Source organism: Trachymyrmex cornetzi, unplaced genomic scaffold (genome assembly GCF_001594075.2).
Source record: "Trachymyrmex cornetzi isolate Tcor2-1 unplaced genomic scaffold, Tcor1.1 scaffold509, whole genome shotgun sequence".
NCBI lineage: Eukaryota > Metazoa > Arthropoda > Insecta > Hymenoptera > Formicidae > Trachymyrmex > Trachymyrmex cornetzi.
In genome coordinates, this window is record NW_017299817.1 from 779,903 (window position 1) to 797,598 (window position 17,696).

The following is a 17,696-nucleotide window of genomic DNA, read 5'->3' on the forward strand; positions in this document are numbered from 1 at the left end:
ACCACAAAAATATTTACAAAATATTTAAAATAAATCTTATAAATATTTATAAATATTTTGTAAATATTTTATAAATATTGTGTGCTGTCTGGGTTTCTATTGCGCATTGTTTATCGTACTGATTCCCATTAGCACATTTTTGCTTTTTGTTTTTAATTGTTGGGAATCTCACAATTTGGAATTTTTAATCAATGCGTTATATTATGCAGATAAAGTTACAGTTATTTTATTATTTCAGATATTTTTATAATAAATATTTAGCAATGGAGAGAGAGATGGATCTACCAGATCAGCCGTCAACAAGTGGAATCAACAGCGAAGAAAAGAAAAGAAGATCAAGACTGAAAATTTTCCAGGACTCTTGGTTACGTATTGATATTTTTAAGGATTGGTTAATGCCACATGAAAATAATGAAAAAGCTCTCTGCTCGGTTTGCAATAAAGTTCTTTTATGTGGCAAATCAGATTTGATAAAACATTCTAAAACTAAATTACATGTAAAGAATATGACAAACCGTAATGTCACACCATCTGCTTCATCACATAAGGACCATGTTAAAAAACTTAAAACAGCCGAGATACAAATAGCAGCTTTTTACGCGGAACATAATATCGCTTTCCAAATTATAGATCACATGGTCCCTTTACTAAAAAAAACTTGTTCTGATCCACAGGTAGTTAATGATCTCAAATTATCAAGAACAAAATGCGCACGAATAATAAAAAATGTTGTAAAACGTGAAACAGATAAATTAATTACAAATTTAAAAAGTCAGAAATTTTCCATTTTAATTGATGAAAGCACAAGTATCAGTAATGATAAGTTGCTTTGTATTTTAGTAAAGTATGTATCATTAGAGACTCAAAAATGTATAACTCAATTATTAGAATTAGTTCCATTAGATGCAAAAGATTGTACTGCAGAGAAATTATATTGTGCATTTGAAAAATGTTTAAAAAGTAAAGGAATACCTCTATCAAACATTATAGGAATGGCATGTGATAATGCTTCAGTCATGATAGGTGTTCGAGATTCTTTTGCAACAAGATTAAAAAAAGAGGTACCGGCCCTCGTTGTATTAAATTGTATTTGCCATTCCTCAGCTCTTATTGCGAGCAAAGCTTGTTCGAAATTGCCGGATGCATGTGAAAATGTTTTACACGCAGTTGCAACATATTTCTCAATAAGCGCAAAAAGATCAGCTATCCTGTGTGAATTCCAGAACTTTTTTGGAGTCGAATCACGTAAAATATTGAAATTATCAGGTACAAGATGGCTTGTCTTGCAGAAGTGTGTTCTAGACTTCTCGATAACTGGGAAGTTTTGCAACATTACTTCCACCTGGAAACAATTGAAAATAGAAATAACTCGGCAATAACTATCTTTAATACTTTAAATGACAATAAAATTAAAGCTTACATGTTATTTTTAAAATATACTTTGAAATCTTTTAATGAATTTAATGCTTTGTTTCAAGGAAGACAAATTTTAATACATAAATTAGCTGAAACTAGTGAGCATTTGATAAAGCAGATGGGATTCAATTTCTTGCTGCCTACAGCTTTAGAAAACATTTCTATGGACATTATTAATCCTCAAAATTTTTTACCTTCACATTCAATTTATGTTGGTCCAGAATGTGAATCTTTGTTAGAATCAGAATCTTCAGAATTTGTAATAGAACTAAAAACTACCTGCTTATCTTTTTATATAACTGCATTAGAAGGAATGATACAGCGATTGCCTTATAATAATCACATTTTTCGAGAATTAAAATTTTTAGATCCTACTATAGCTTTGCATCAAGAAAGTAGGCTCACCTTTCCGGACTTAAAAAATACAGCAAGACATTTTCAAATTTCTGATATTACGGCTTTAGCTTATGAATGGAGAATGCTACCTATTGTATTTGATGACGCGAATAAAACTCTTTTGGCTAATTTAGAAATTGATGAAATGTGGAAGACTATTTTTCAAAAAAAGAAACTCAATAATAAATCGTTTTTTCCAAATTTAGAAAATTTAGTAAATGCAGTTCTGTCACTTCCACATTCTAATGCCGAAGCAGAGAGAATATTTTCTATTGTTACAGATGTGAAGAATAAAAAGAGGAATCGAATAGATGTAGCCAGTTTAGACGCAGTATGCAAAGTACGATCGAGTTTCCAAGCTCATAACGTTGACTGTCGCACTTTCCAAGTAGATTCTACACATTTAGAACTGCACAATCATAAAAATTTATTGTCTTCTAATTCCGACACCAATCAACAACATAAAGAACAATAGAACATTTAAAAGCTTATGCATGTTTTTATTATAACTTTCGTTTGTATTGTTAATACAATTTAACTTCGTTTTTTAATATTTGATCAATATTCACATATATTAATGTAACATTTCTGGAAACCTTTTCTTTATTTCCGTGACGCATGTATTTATGATATTATTTAACATGCACTTCCTCTTTTTATTCCAATTTTAACTAATGATATTTTATTGATGTTATTTTAACGCGACAAAATTAATGCATGAATACAGTGCAATAATTCTTGGGCTTCCTTTCGCTTAGAGATCTTTCTTTCTTTTCTTTATTTTTTTTTTGTGATATGTACATGCATCCGAGTGCAATTTGTAGATTTTATGTTTGTTTTTATATTTGAATGTTTATTTTCATGTTTTTTATAATATTTTTATTTATTGTTAATTGCATCAGAATTTTTATTTTTTATTTGTGGAGGCAAACTTGTCATGTGTCTATTATTGACCAGTACATTATTTTGTTGTAGTAACTTCCTGGAAATGCCTCCATTTCATCAGATTGCGGCAAACTTTCTCTCCGTTATGTATGTATATATATATATAATAAATGTTATATTTTTTTAAATGTATTAATATATAAGATTTTGTAATTGCATGTTTTATATTAAGAAAAAAATGTTATTTATAAATGTATTTTTTGTAACTACTTAATTAACTATAAGCATATTATATTAATATTTACAAGTATATTGTCCTAATATTTAAGTATTATATATTATTATTAAGTATTATATATTATTATTAAGTATTAGTTATTATTAAGTATTATATAAAGTTCACACGTTTTATATATTTTATGTACGATGTTTTTGTTGGAATACTAGTAAGGTTTTCTGCAGTTTTCCTTACTCTCGCAACGAATGTTGGTATTCACGTAATAAATCAGCTGCAGACGTAAAACATATACATTTCTCTATTATTATTTGTATTAACAATTTATTCTATTTGTTCAAAGGAACTTTCTTCTATTTGTAACTCCCTTCATATTTCCTACCTTGCTAGGGGCCTAAAGATACATCAGATCCTATCAAGATATATACATTACTGAGCAGCCATAGCGGTTGCTTAGTGCGCATGCGTCACTTTATTCCCACACGGAACATCACTGGCAACGGGGTGTTTGCAACTTATTGTAGAACGGTCTTTAGTTGCAAAGTGCTATTTCCGGTTGCAATACATAAGGCCTGTTCTTTTAAGGCCCGTCTACAATACACGGAGTAAGAAGTAAGAGTAAGAAATTGACCAATCACAGTCGAATGTGAGAAGAATAAATGACTGTGATTAGTCAATTTCTTACTCTTACTTCTTACTCCGTGTATTGTAGACGGGCCTTTACACAGCACGCTTTACACCGAAGTTATAACATCGATGTTACGAAACTGACCAATCACAGTCATTCCATTCTTCAGAGGAACAGCTATGATTGGCCAATTTCATAACATCGATGTTATAACTTCAGCGTTGGTCCGGATCTACAACAGAGTTTTAAGCCTTAAGCCATAAGAAATGGGCGAATCACAGTCTCTTATTCTTCTCGGATTCGACTGTAATTGGTCAGTTTCTTACGGCATAAGGCATAAAATACCTATTGTAGATCCGGACTAAAGCGGAGAGCACAGACTCTTGCATAACGCATAACACACCGCTTTAGTCCGGATCTACAATAGGTATTTTATGCCTTATGCCGTAAGAAACTGACCAATTACAGTCGAATCCGAGAAGAATAAGAGACTGTGATTCGCCCATTTCTTATGGCTTAAGGCTTAAAACCCTATTGTAGATCCGGGGTAAAGCGTGCCGTGTAAACGTAGAATGTTGGTTTATATAGCGCATCTATCGAGACAGGTTTGTTGTCATATTTGTTGTTTAATTACAATTGATTTTTGGTAATCGACGATTCGTTTTTTCTCTTCCTTTTTTTTTAATTTGAAAACGCAACAGTATCTCGATTATAATGGTTATATAATTACTTCAAATTTCTCTGGTTAGACCTTACATCAGTTGTATACCGTGTTTCACCTTTTGCTAACACCTAAACATTGTTCAAATCCAACTTGTAAATGCAATAAAGTTATGATTGTTATATATTTATTTTAAGTACAAAATAATCAACACGAAACAATACAGTTTTAGGCAGCAACTATCAAAAATGTTATCTGCAATCGTCAAAGAACATCAGAGCAAGCAAGCTGTTAGAAAAGAAAGGCAAGGTAAGATATGTATATTATTTAATTCTGTGCCAAAGGTTTTTATGATTTCTAACTATAATCTCTTTAAAACGTGTGAAATGATTTAATAACAGAGCAAAAGCGGAAAGATGCCGTTCAGGCTGCAAGCAATCTGACACAAGCCCTTGTTGATCACTTGAATGTTGGGTAAATAAAATTTTTGTTTATGATTTGATCTAATTCATAGATAGGCATGTATAAATGGTGGAATATGTACCTGTGTTTCATATATCTTAAGCCTGTGGCACTTGATGCCTATTTTTCTGCTGAATTCCTAGCTGGATTAGAATCTTACCATTGTACTGACTGTGATACTCAGTGTCAGCATCGTAGTCAATATAGTGGTAAGAATTTATTCTAGCTAGCAATCCAGAGCAAGAAAACAAGCATCGTGTGCTGCTGACTTTAATGATAAAAACAAGCTTTATCATTTGCACATACATAATATTTAATTTTAAAAACATATGTACATTATACACATATATGTATATACGATTAATGTTTTGCTGTTATTGTTACAGTGTAGCTCAAGCATATTTAAATCAAAAGAAGCTAGATGCTGAAGCAAAGCAACTACAACACAGTGCAACCAATTTTGCTAAACAAACGCAATTATGGTTGAATTTGGTAGAATCTTTCTCAAGCTCTTTAAAAGAAATTGGAGATGCAGAAAATTGGGCACGCAGTATAGAAGGAGATATGAGAACTATAGCCACAGCTTTGGAATATTCATACAAAGGTATAAAGCTAATGAAATGTTATGTATAACTATATCTTTGTATGAAATAACTATATCTTTGTACAAAATGTATGCAATATATTACGTATTATTTTTTAGCCACGCAAGAGAATCAAAGTGTTGGTAATGTTTAAAGATATGTAATATATAGGACATTATTTTTCTAAGTATTAATATAATATGGTTAGCGTCAGGAGTAATATGAAGATTTTTTAAAATAATTTCATGATGTGAGTGATATTTCATTTTGTTAAGATATAGAATTAATGCAATTTAAGTTGCCAAAGAAAATACTTTTGTATATAGTTTTTTTTTGTATGAGAGCTAAATTGTATGGACATTAATTAAGCTTATTCTACAATGTGCTCTTTATTTCCTGTTTCTTGCTTTTTACCTCTTGCTTTTTTCCCCCTTTGCAACCGTTTTATCGACAATTTTCTTTCTACGTGTTTCCAGTTTCTTTCGAAGTTCGTTAACTTTTATCTCGGCGACATAACAAAAAACCGGATAAGAAGCAAAAAGACAAAATGTAAAACATAGCAAAAAGCAGAAAATAGAAAACAAAAAGTACATTGTAGAATAGGATTTAATGCATTTTGTTTTAATTAAAAAAAATTATTGAATTGTTGATAAGAGATATACATATCCGAGGTAATATTTTTCGCAATAAGAATTAATTATTTACAGATTTTAATACGTTATTCATCGTTATTAAGATCGTTTCAAAGATGCGAATAAGCATCAAAAATTTGTTAAATTGCTAGTCAATTTAACTCGTGATATTACTGCGGTAGTTTAGTAGAGTTAGCGTTTCAAGACCGAAAATTTTTCGACGTGCGTTTCTGTGGGACTACATACATAGTATATAAATTTACATAAGAATCATAGCATTAAGATCCAGCTAGACCGTTTAAGGCTTTGATTTCTACAGTTTGTGTTACACATTTTATTTAGTTCAGAATATTTCTGTGTTTTGTTAATTTTACAATCTCGTATATTATATAATAAATAACTACTGTTATAACATCATATTTGTACTAATATAATTTTTATAATTTTTTGTTTAATATGAATAGAAATAAAGAAGATCTAGAAAAGCACATTATTTTAAAGTAAATTAGGAAAAATATATTCAATAATTTTTATGTAATTTATGGGTTTTTTTTTCATTAATGTAGAATTATGTTTATTTGATATCAAGATATTCCCTTATGTGCCAAACATACTTTTTTAATCTATTTTCCAGTGTAATGGTAGTAACTACTTAATAAGTTAAAAGTTAAATAAAAGTTATAAATAACTTTTAACATCATGTAGTTACTTTCATGCTTATTAACTTTATTTATGTAGTTATTTTTATACTTATTAACTTTTTTTAAGTTAAAGTTTTTTTTATCTTACTAAATACCAATATATATACTGTTTTCTATAAAATCTTAAACGTTAGAGAATTAGAGAATTTAGAAAAATAAATGATTGTGTGAGGGACGTGGCGCTTGTAGTGCTCAAAGATGAATGTAATTGGATTTGCATTTAGGGAATGCTCTCAACGAATGCGTTAAAGTCGACAAAGCGGCTAGTATGCTTGCCAAGCAAATGAATATAATTAGTTGTTATTTATAGATCCAACCAATCGCATCCATTCAATCGCTTGGCGAGCATGCTAGCAGTTTTGTCTGGCTTAAAAGCGCCCATTGTTATTGTGTTATGCTATCTTTGTTTTACTAATGAGAGATAAAGGAAGAATAAACTATTTACATATAATTTTCAAAGAATTAGCAGGCATGGTCAGTATAGAGAGGAATACAAGATTTTACTTACATTTTAAAAAATTACATTTCCTTTTTCTTTTATAATAACAAAATATGAAAATACCTATGTAAAAATATTAAAAATCAGTTTTTTATTGTACAATAAATATCTTTATTATTTCATATAATTTACAAATAAAATATTAAAGAATGCATCCAAAGGATGTGGGGCCTGTTCCCCCAATCCAGTTAGGGAGGATTGAAATAGCACCAAATGAAATATCTATGAATTTAAAACAGGTACACAAGTAAATAGGACAACGCAATTTGCATGACAGTATAAACGCTTGTTAAGCAACCCAGCCTGTTTTTGGTGAGGTCTTTTTTCGATCCTTCAACAATCTCAAGTAATCTATCCAAACTGTTTAACGAGATGTAACGCATGTAATGCAGGTATAGACTTAAAATCGACCTAAACATGTAGAGTATAAATTATATCCTGATAGATGGGACAAGCAATTGTATGTAATATATTGTAAAACAAGTTATAAGCACAACTTGCAACAATTTAATTTGCAATATGTTAATCTGCAATAATGTTACTATAAACGCATTCACAGAAAACACAAGACTAAATTACGTGGCCTTCCAAAAGTATCATAAATCTATATCTATATTATGATGTGAATGTTTAGTTGAAGGCCTACTTTAGGTCACGGTACAGAGCAGATCGCACGGTGTAAACGTGGCCAATGTGTGTAGTAGGAGCAAGTAGGAGTATCAGACATTCCGTGGAGGCGGAGGCCGCGCGCGTCGATCGCGAACGGTCGGTCAGTCTGCTATTGACACATCGTCCCAATATGGCGGTAAGGTGGAAAACGACGTTCTCGCGCAGCGTGCGTCGTGATCTCATTCCTGTGCAGTGAGAATTTTCCCAGGTAATTATCTCATTATTCACGTATGTTACAAACGGATGGTGGAGTCGCCCTGGCAGAACCTTTTACGTCTCTCTTCAGACCCTGTCCTGTCATTTCCGTTTTGCTTGGTCTGGCCTGACGCGTGCGTTTAGAAAAACAATATGTGACACGTTAAATTATTAATAAGATGACTGCGGAATGAACAAAAGGATCAATTATTCAATCAAGTTTCTTTACGTGTTGTTTAAAGGGATCATTATAACTTCAGTTCAAAACCAACAACCTAGACACCATAAATTGACAGTTTTCTAATTTATTTTGTAAAATTCTATAGATTTCATGAATGTAAATATATAAATCAGTTTTATGATAAATTGACTACCATGTCTCCAGATTATACATGCATTTATATCTTGTATTGCACTCGAATTAAAGTTGTGGTTATTATCAAATTATCTAAATTGATTTTGTTTGTTTACTCTGTTTATTTAAGAGAGAGAAAGATTAATCTATTTTTTTTCCTTTAAATTGTATATAGATTAAAAGCATATATAGAAGAATAAGAGATATATAGAAGTAATTAAATGATAAATTTATCATTTGATAAATTTATTTTTATCTTAGAAAAGAAATTCAACGTAAATGGACATTCTCAGGTTTAGGATACTGAACCTGATGAGAAATTTTTTCGAAAAGTTTCTAGAAAAATAATTGGTTTATTTTGTAACTATCATATATTTCTTTTTGTTACATTTATTAAATTAGCATTATTTGAATTAATCAACACTGATTTGCTCCATTAGTTATCTATGTTATGTTGACTTTCATTATATGCTTGTGAAGATTTTATAACATATTTTTATTTTTAGGTTTAATTTGAAATCTGTCACTGGTAGCTATAACCATGGTATGAGCCTTACATCAGATGAAGTAGTGTTAGACAATAATTAACATTCTTAATCGCTGTACCTTTACTTGGATCTCTTTGAAAGATGCCAAGTTTACGGAAGAAAGTTGCTGGTTTCATGCGCCAATTGTCTATCAGCAACTTGGCTGGGGCTGTGGAAAGTATAGGCCTTGGGGAACAGACACTTCGAAGCCCGCAGTCATTAACTCAGGATTTTCCTGGTGGCTGTTTCATCACGCGCTACCTCAATGGGTAAAAACAAGTCACATCTGAATATTTTCACTTTTTTTTACTTATCTATAATAATATGTTATTCTAATTAATATGTCTACATTAATCTTCTTAGACTAGAAACAAAACAAGAAGGACCACCAATTTTACATGGCCGAAATCCAGAAGAGTTGCCAAGCAAACAAATTGACGTTTTTCAAGAAAATGAGGAAATATTTGCAGCCTACACTGGTCCTGATAGTGGTCTTACAGCAGTCAATCTTCAACAGAAACATTTAAGTATTAGTGATACTGACATTGATTACATTGATATGTTAGATCAAAATGAGCAATATAGAAGTGGTAAGTCTAAAGCAAAGATATTACTGAAATAGATTTTCATTTGTTGCAAAATAAAAATACAAAAATTCTCTTAGGATCAACAACATCAAATATAACAATTGCTGGAGTTACCGATTGGTTTAATCCTCACGAAAATGCATATGGAATTGCGACTACTTTGTATGAGAAAAATCCTACAAACGACACCAGCAATGGAGAACCAATAGCCGATTGTTTTGGCGTTGTAGCAAGACCAAACTCTGCCATACTCGCTCTTGCAGATGGAGTCAATTGGGGTAAAAACACAGATTTAAAACATATATGTACAAACTAAAAAGCAGAGATAAAAGTTGGAGCACAATAAAAGTTTTGTTTGACAGATGTATTTATAACTTTTTCACATATATTCAATGAATACTCTTAAATTTTAAGTATTGAAATTTATTTAACATCTGATAGAAAATAACTGACAGAAAAATATAATTTTTTTTTATGCTTTATTTATGTTTAGTCAGATTTGGTTTTTTCCTCTATAAGGTCCGTTTTCACAATATATGGTTACCTAAAGATTAAAGGTTACCAACAGATTAATCAATGAAATTCATTCATGAACTTCTTGGTTACCTTTAAACTTTAGGTAACCATATATTATGAAATCAGGCCTAATATCCTTCTTTTATTTTAATTTATAACGTTGCAAACGATACTTATAATTCGGAGTTTCAGGTACAAAAGCGAGTATAGCGGCCAGATCTGCAGTTCATGGAAGTATAGAATATTTGAACCAAACTCTATTTTGTCCGTCTATTAATAGTGAAATGACAACGACAAAGGATGTATTTATAGCGTTACTTCGATCATTCCATGCAGCACATTCAATGATTCTTCAAGAGCAAGGAATGCTTACTACCTTAACTGTATGCACCATCCTTCCACTGCCAAGTCCAAGTACTGATACAAATATATGCCAGAGAAAATATATTGCCTGTACCTGCAACGTTGGTGATAGTTTAGCTTATGTATATTCAGGGTATGCATTGTTATATATTTACAAATTACAGTAGATAAGTTAGAGTTATTTGATTATTGTCTCTTATTCAAAAACAAAACAGGAAAACTGGAGTAAGAGAGATAACGCGAGGATCTCACGATATTCATTGCATGCGAGACATGCGAGATGCCTTAGGAGCTCTAGGCCCGGTAGATGGTTCTAATCCCGAATTGAACAACTTGACGCTGGCTATAACAGAGGTCGAGAGAGGCGACATAGTGTTTTTGACGAGCGATGGAATTTCAGATAATTTTGATCCTGTGGTTGGAAAATTTGCAGTTTTGCCCAATCACAACAGCGGCACTGATGCCACATTGAAAAGTCACGATGCGAGATTAAAAACTCGTCGAAGATCGACGGAAAATCTGCGGCACACTGATTCGAGTAATAGTAATGTAAACAGCAACAATCTGCCAGTTGTTGAAGCTTACCAAAGGCACGAACTTACCCTGCTCAGAATGGAAGATCTGTTGAGACGCGGAGTTTCCGGAGAAGGACCGCCGTGCAACAGTGCCAAACATCTATGCGAACTTCTTTTGGACTTTGCGGTAACAAAATAGAAATATTTTATGATATATTTATAATAGGTATAGACTGCACATTCCCTAATCTTTGTATCTGTACTCCGTTAGAATGAATTGAACATATCAGCATTTCTCTTCAACTCGATACTCGTTAGAAAAAAAGAGAAAGAGGAAGAGAGCACAATGTGATTCAAACCAGTCGAAATTTCGGAATGAAATTTTAGACCTGTTACAGTTATGGTTCGAGGCTACTCAACTTTCGGTTTCGATGTCGGTTTCAATCCTTTCAGCGACAACAATGATGACAATTCATGACTGTTACAGATGTATAATCATTGAAAAGGACCGAAATTGAAATAGTCCCAGTGACTATTACGGTAAAAAAACTGAACCAAAAGTTGGATTTAGCCTCGGACCATTATCCGGACCGAAATTTATCAGTCCAAGTCCTTGATTCAAACTACCTCACTCTTTCTAAACCAATAGTGACTTCATATAAATGTACAGTATATTTTATTATGTCTATTCATCGAGCAATATATTTATCAATCCCTGCCTTGTGTCCACAGGTACGTATAACTGCAGCAAAGAGGCGAATCCTAGAAGACACGGAATTGTACTATGCACAGCATAAAGACGGTCACCTTGTACAACTCTCAAAACATGAACAGAGATCTCGAAGAAAAAAGACATTGGAGAAGATATCTATGATACCTGGCAAGCTAGACCACGCGACGGTTGTAGCATATGTAGTCGGACCCTAAATTTCTTCAAAGTGTAATTAATGATAGAGAGAGTATAGTTTTTATTCGTATATAAAAATTGATAGATTAAACTTTCTATATTGTAATATTCTTACCTAGCGTTAATAAAAAGCGAATATATATCTTTTACAAGTCAATATCAAGTCAATTTATCTTTAGAATTAGTAAGTGTAATTAGAGTAAAAAAAACAAATTCCTAATATTGTTTTTGTATATCTGAAGTCTGTCAAACAGTATAATTTATATATATACATATATAGTACGAGTTATTTGTACCAATGTAGATTAACTTTAATCTGTCTGTTTAACTTATTTTCTATTCTTTCCTAATCCTAAAAATCAGAGAAAAACAAATGTTTATTGCTATTTCAAGGCAAGCCCTACAAGAACATACAGAAAAATTATAACATTCGGTAATAAAAGTGTAAGAGGAAACAAGAAAAACTAATAACAAATAACAAATTTAAACTAATAATATATCAAGAAAATACATAAAAATGAAATAAATATAACAAGAAGTGAATTAAAATGATATTAAAATTAAATTATATTGATAGGGAAATGGACTAATTCGTAAAATTACTAGAAATGTAGTCCCAATTTTTTAATAAAGTCTACAGTAGCGTGCCATATATTTTTTTCCTATTAGATCGCATACGGTCCAACGGTACGGGATCTCAGGGATCTCGCGTACTGTTAGTGCGCAAGAACCAGTACGTTAGTTGCATTTCGCTTTCTCTCCGAACGCTCGTGAACGCTCTCGCATGCCTGTCTTTCGTTTCCTACCTCCGTGATCGCAAAAAGTTGCGGCGCCTCGACGCGGGGCGCCACCAGTGGCGCAGACTGGGGCCTTATAGTGCCGCGCCAATGGCAGCCTTGACAAATACATGATGGCCGTTGCCACCGAATAGTGTAACGCGTACATGGTACTGTCGTGTAACTGAAAAGTTTATTATTTTCAGTGGAGTATCGTCGTCGCGCGTGCTCCGTGTGCGTTGTTTTCCTCTCGACGAGGTGCGGCGGATCGCGCCGGAACGCGCGATCGCGTGCAGCGAAATCGCGCGCGAGCGTGAAAATTCCCAGGAGGAAAACACGGGGTGGCAAAACCGCGTTCGCGTAGGTAATATTGACAATTTTTCGTCACGACGCTACGCGCATTTTTGCGCGTCGGCCGTCGAACGCGCGCGTCGCCGCGTCGCACGCCGGCACCCTCGGCCTACCGGAGATCGTGATTTTCCCCGAATCCCAGCGTTTTCTTTTGTTTACGCCTTGTCAGTCGGGCCTTTTGTTGTGTGCAATCCGCGCGCCGCTTGCACCCGTGAGTGAGAGTGAGCCGTGTGTGATTCTCAATTCGTATGCGTGTGTTGGTGGCTTGTGTGGCACGTATCTCGCACACAGGCGCGCATAGTTATAACCTCAAAATATGTTTCCAGCTGGCGAATTCTCGTACGAGCCTCCCGAAATGTTTCACCGGGATCCCCCAGCCCCATAGAATTATCGTATAAGCTGGAGAGATCACCATTATCCCGAAACATAGCGGTTCTCGTCCGTTCGTGACATGTTACACCGTTTCCCAGATCTCTCGCGTACCCCCCAAGACGAACCCGAGAATCTCGCGATTCAGGCCAATTTCATCGCGATAGAATCCGCAGAGAGCGTCTAGACTATTTGATTTTTTGCGTAAATACTCTATTCGTGATAGTTAATGAAGTCTCTGCTTTTTCTTTGCAGAACTCAAATCGATAGCAAAACCTGTGCCAGTAGAAAGCCTAGTGTGCTTAGCGACGTAAACGACATTTTTATTGAGAGAAAACGATTATTCCGGCTGATATCTCGTGAGTAAAGGCATATAGTTATGATATTACACTCACGTCAATTGACAAGTATTCAATAATGTCTGTGGGTTACTTCCTGGACTTGGGATAGCGTGTAACACAAATGAACTGTTACTTACTGCTAAGTACTGTTGATATCGTTCTCTGTGCATATCTCGAATGTGTTGTCATGGACAAATGTAGTGACACTACATTTATAAATGGATAAGATCCTGCAGCAAATGCACTTTAAATATAAGTCAGGATATATCCACAATGCAATTGTACAGTTGTTTTTTAATGGATAAAGTAGTTCGAGAGAGAACTACTTTCTATGTACTACAAAGCAATGCCTATAATGGCCACGAATGGTTAGTGCTGAAGCAAGATTTTTAAAGGTGACAATATACTTGGATACAAGTATATTTTAGAATTGACACAGTGTTGCCTGAGCTTCGGAAGAAATTGTATGCATGACAGGAACAGGAGACGTAGGTCGCAGACGTGTTGAGTGGCGCCGAAACGCAAATATTGCTCTCTGCAACTGTTGAATAATTTTGGTAAATATGTGTATTAATGAAATATACATTTTTTTAACAGCTAAACAAATGATTTCTCAGATATTAAATATAATCATTAAAGATACAACTTCGACTATTATGGGCTTTTATTTTCTATTGGTTCTGTTTTCACATGTATGGTTCAATAAGATTTTTTTATCGTTAAATATAAAATATCTTGAATATTTTTATTAAACATATTTTTTTTTATTAAACTATATTTATTAAGTTGCTATTGGTTTTATTCAGTATATACCATTTTTTTCATACAAATCAAGATCTGATTACTGATAGTTACAGTCATTTGTATATTACGTTTATTTTATAAAATAATTTCTCATAGATCTCTGAACTTGTAAGATGAATGAAATAGTATTTTGTGTGTGTGTGTGTATTAATAGGAAAGAACCAAATAAGCTGAATAGGTGGCTAGACGCTACCCATAGTAAAGAGGGGCTGCGTGGGCATGCAGCAGCCTCAGTCACGCCCTCTTCTTGGGGACTCAGTATCCTCTACAACTTCCCCGAATGCGCGTCATAATAATCCAGTTACTGTTTTGACCCAACAACAAGTAAGATTTTATAGAAACACATATTTGCTTGTTATTTGATGCTCCTACACATGATCTCTTTATATATCTCTCCTTCCAAGTTAAAATGTATGTACAGTTATTTTATTTGAAATCTAGAAAATACAAAAAAAGTCAAAATTAATAGATCTTATTTAAAAAATCCCTTATGTGTCATTTTTATTGCAGTTGCAGCAATTACAACAATTACAAGCCCAGAATAGCAGTGGCCAGTCGCTGACATTTGCTTTGCAACAGACATCAAATAATGTAAGCTATTTTTTATTAGCGAGCACATTTTATCGATTATCATTCTGAAAAATATCATTCTAATGTCATTACTTATTCTTGCAGCCACAAGAGCAAGGAAATGGGTCGGCAACTGGAAATCACATAGTCTACGTAAATCAGTTGAATCAATTGAATCAGAGTACCATAAATCCCTCGGGGACTGGTATGGGCCTACCCCCGGCCACCCCCACTTTTGGGGTGGGCCTTAATATGGGATTGCCACTATCACTTCTAAATACCAGTCTTACATCTCTCACATCCAATGTTATCACCACATCAAATCCTCTGCTGAATTTGGGCTTGCCAAGTATAAGCACAGGGCTAACTACGATAAATCCTAGCCTGAATCATTTAAATGCTATCAATTCCAATCTAACGTCCAACATTGGTTCAAACAATATTAATAACAGTTTGTCCAACTTGGGACAAGATTTAAATAGCATTAATACGGGAGTAAATACTGGGATAAACAGGCTCAATACAATAAATTCTACAAATATTAATTCTGGGCTATCTGGAGTAAATACTGGACTAACCGGTCCAAATTTGACAAATCTAAACTCATCGAGCGTAAATCAGAATCTTACTGCATTGAATACCAATTTAACTGTCGCGAATTCCGGCGTGTCTGGTTTATCTGCAATTAATCCGAATACAAATTTAACTACTACCAGTATAAATTCTGGTGTAAACCAAGGTCTTAATCGACCTGCAAATGCCCTGGCAACTGGTTTGACACCAACTAGTTTGAATTCTAGCAGTGCACAGTTTCCATTCCAAACGATACAGAGCATTCAGACTATTGCACCACACATTGTTGCCTCATCAAATATAGCACATGTACCAAACTCTGCTATATCGCAACATCCTAATTCAAACATCTCAACAATCTCACAAATCTCTAATTCTGGAACTCTGACTAGTTCCAGCATATTCACAAGCACTCCCAGTGAATCGATTCATGCAACCACTGCAAATGTGAATCACGCTTCGAACGTGAATCTCACTACAAACATACCGCACCTTGGTACAATGCACCCTAATTTATCAAATATATCGACGTCAAATGTACAACATATATCCGCATCTAATGAACCGACCATGTCATTGAGTCATGTTTCTTCTTTAAGTTCCTCCCAGTCAACTGGATTTCAACCACAGCGACAGTATTCACAGGGGATAAGCCCTGGGTTAAATGCATCAGTCGCATTAACAGGCACAACACAACCGTCAAATGTGGTCAGTACTATGAATACTGTTAAGTCTATGCAAAATATTCAAGGTCAAAACATTAGTTCGCCGGGTAGTCCGTTTTCAATACCCTTGAAAAGTCCAGCGTCTAATATAGCACCACCTACGCCGAGTCCTAGCCCTAATCGACTTTTACTTAGAAGTCCGGCTTCAAACTCGATACAATCCAATCGGAATAGTCCAAGCCCAGTCAGCACGTCGACTTCGAACAGTAACTTTAACATGCAGATGCAAAGCCCCATGCAGAGTCCGATGAGTGTTAGCCAAATACAGAGCCCTGTACTTAGCCCGTATCCCCCTGCAAAAAGCCCTCATCTATTAAGCGGGAGTAATTCTCTCAACAATAGAAGCCCAGCACCTGGAGGTAGCCCTGGTCCACCTGTGGTAAGAATACTTGCAAAAATTTAGAAATTTAGAAATTAAACTTTGTTCTAATTCCTTATTGAAATTTAGTTTTTTTTTTTTTGCAATTTTAATATAACATATTTTAGTGATTTTGTTGGAATACCTGTTAATATCTCTAAGTTTATTTTTTCTTTTTATGTTTTAATTTTGTTTTATTTAATGCTGTATTATATATCTCTCTGTACATGGGAATATATTCATTATTGCAGTTAGAAATTGAAGATCTCATTTAGAGTTTAACGATATCTTATATAACTTGTTATAGCTATTGTATATAGATGGCTGCAGTCTACATCTTTTTTCTTTTATTTATCTATCAATTTTAGTAATAGAAAGTTAAATTGCCTATTTATCTAAACATCCTTTATTTTTCATGTATTCTAGGTTAGGCCTAATACACCCATATTACAACAAGGAATGCAGGTGTTGCAAATAATTCATGGTACACCACAGGGTTATCAATCTACCCCAACTCAGCTGGTGACTAGGACTCAATTATTTGGAAATCAGCAAATACAAATAGCGACGAGTAAGCCTACCAAGCAACCACCGCAAATTTTGCCAAAACCACCAAATCAACAAACTAATACTTCTCAACAAAAGACACAAAGAGTTACTACTACAATTACAAATCAGGTATGATTTTATTTTTAATCTTATTTTTAATTGCTGTATTGAATTACTTATATGCAATATACAGGGTGTCCCAAAAAGGTCGGGGCACCTAAATATCTCGGGAAATATAAGTTTTACAGAAAAGTGTTTCAGACAAAAGTTATATGGTTTAAAAATATCTATTTACTGATCCTATCAGTTTGACCTTGGGTTGCGTAGCCAAGGTCAGATCAAGGTTACATTGATTTTCTTAAAATGGAATACCCTATTTTTGATTCAAGAATCTAATAGTTGATGTCGAGAGCTTTCCAAAACGCTATAATGAAATATTTTTTCATGAAGTACTTTTCAAGTTATAATGCTTCAAAGTTACAGTATCGCCGGCACTAGCATTACCCAAGATATGTAATACCACGCGTTATGTTTTTGTTTGTGCGTT

At 33.8% G+C, this 17,696-nt stretch overlaps 4 protein-coding genes across 7 annotated transcripts in view; all 4 read left to right on the plus strand.

The window, feature by feature from the left end:
• Blos1 (biogenesis of lysosome-related organelles complex 1 subunit 1) overlaps positions 1–5,478 on the plus strand; it is a 10,182-nt gene extending 4,704 nt beyond the window's left edge. Inside the window, exons 2-6 of one of the 3 annotated variants that reach the window (XM_018514518.1) lie at positions 4,310–4,376; positions 4,448–4,530; positions 4,623–4,695; positions 5,070–5,287; positions 5,387–5,478. In XM_018514518.1, coding sequence (XP_018370020.1) covers positions 4,470–4,530; positions 4,623–4,695; positions 5,070–5,287; positions 5,387–5,421 — 387 coding nt within the window. In that variant the 5' untranslated portion in view covers positions 4,310–4,376; positions 4,448–4,469 and the 3' untranslated portion in view covers positions 5,422–5,478. Of the gene's footprint in view, positions 1–4,085; positions 4,166–4,217; positions 4,377–4,447; positions 4,531–4,622; positions 4,696–5,069; positions 5,288–5,386 lie in introns of those variants that run through there. The other 2 variants (XM_018514519.1, XM_018514517.1) reach the window with 2 other exon arrangements.
• On the plus strand, positions 1,626–2,827 carry LOC108765686 (uncharacterized). Its single transcript, XM_018514516.1, has 2 exons — positions 1,626–2,152; positions 2,788–2,827. The coding sequence occupies exons 1-2, from the start codon at positions 1,730–1,732 to the stop codon at positions 2,788–2,790; spliced, it is 426 nt and encodes a 141-aa protein (XP_018370018.1). The 5' UTR covers positions 1,626–1,729; the 3' UTR covers positions 2,791–2,827.
• A 2,421-nt stretch (positions 5,479–7,899) lies between the features above and the next one.
• On the plus strand, positions 7,900–11,884 carry LOC108765681 (PP2C-like domain-containing protein CG9801). The gene is made up of 8 exons (XM_018514508.1): positions 7,900–7,976; positions 8,825–8,862; positions 8,948–9,114; positions 9,209–9,435; positions 9,510–9,710; positions 10,141–10,444; positions 10,527–11,013; positions 11,559–11,884. The coding sequence occupies exons 2-8, from the start codon at positions 8,860–8,862 to the stop codon at positions 11,751–11,753; spliced, it is 1,584 nt and encodes a 527-aa protein (XP_018370010.1). The 5' UTR covers positions 7,900–7,976; positions 8,825–8,859; the 3' UTR covers positions 11,754–11,884.
• A 1,864-nt stretch (positions 11,885–13,748) lies between these two features.
• The window catches only part of LOC108765696 (BRD4 interacting chromatin remodeling complex associated protein), a 12,500-nt gene continuing 8,552 nt past the window's right edge, over positions 13,749–17,696 (plus strand). For both annotated transcript variants that reach the window (XM_018514531.1, XM_018514532.1), the window contains exons 1-5: positions 13,749–14,127; positions 14,529–14,698; positions 14,885–14,965; positions 15,050–16,621; positions 17,027–17,278. In XM_018514531.1, coding sequence (XP_018370033.1) covers positions 14,594–14,698; positions 14,885–14,965; positions 15,050–16,621; positions 17,027–17,278 — 2,010 coding nt within the window. In that variant the 5' untranslated portion in view covers positions 13,749–14,127; positions 14,529–14,593. The remainder of the gene's footprint in view (positions 14,128–14,528; positions 14,699–14,884; positions 14,966–15,049; positions 16,622–17,026; positions 17,279–17,696) is intronic.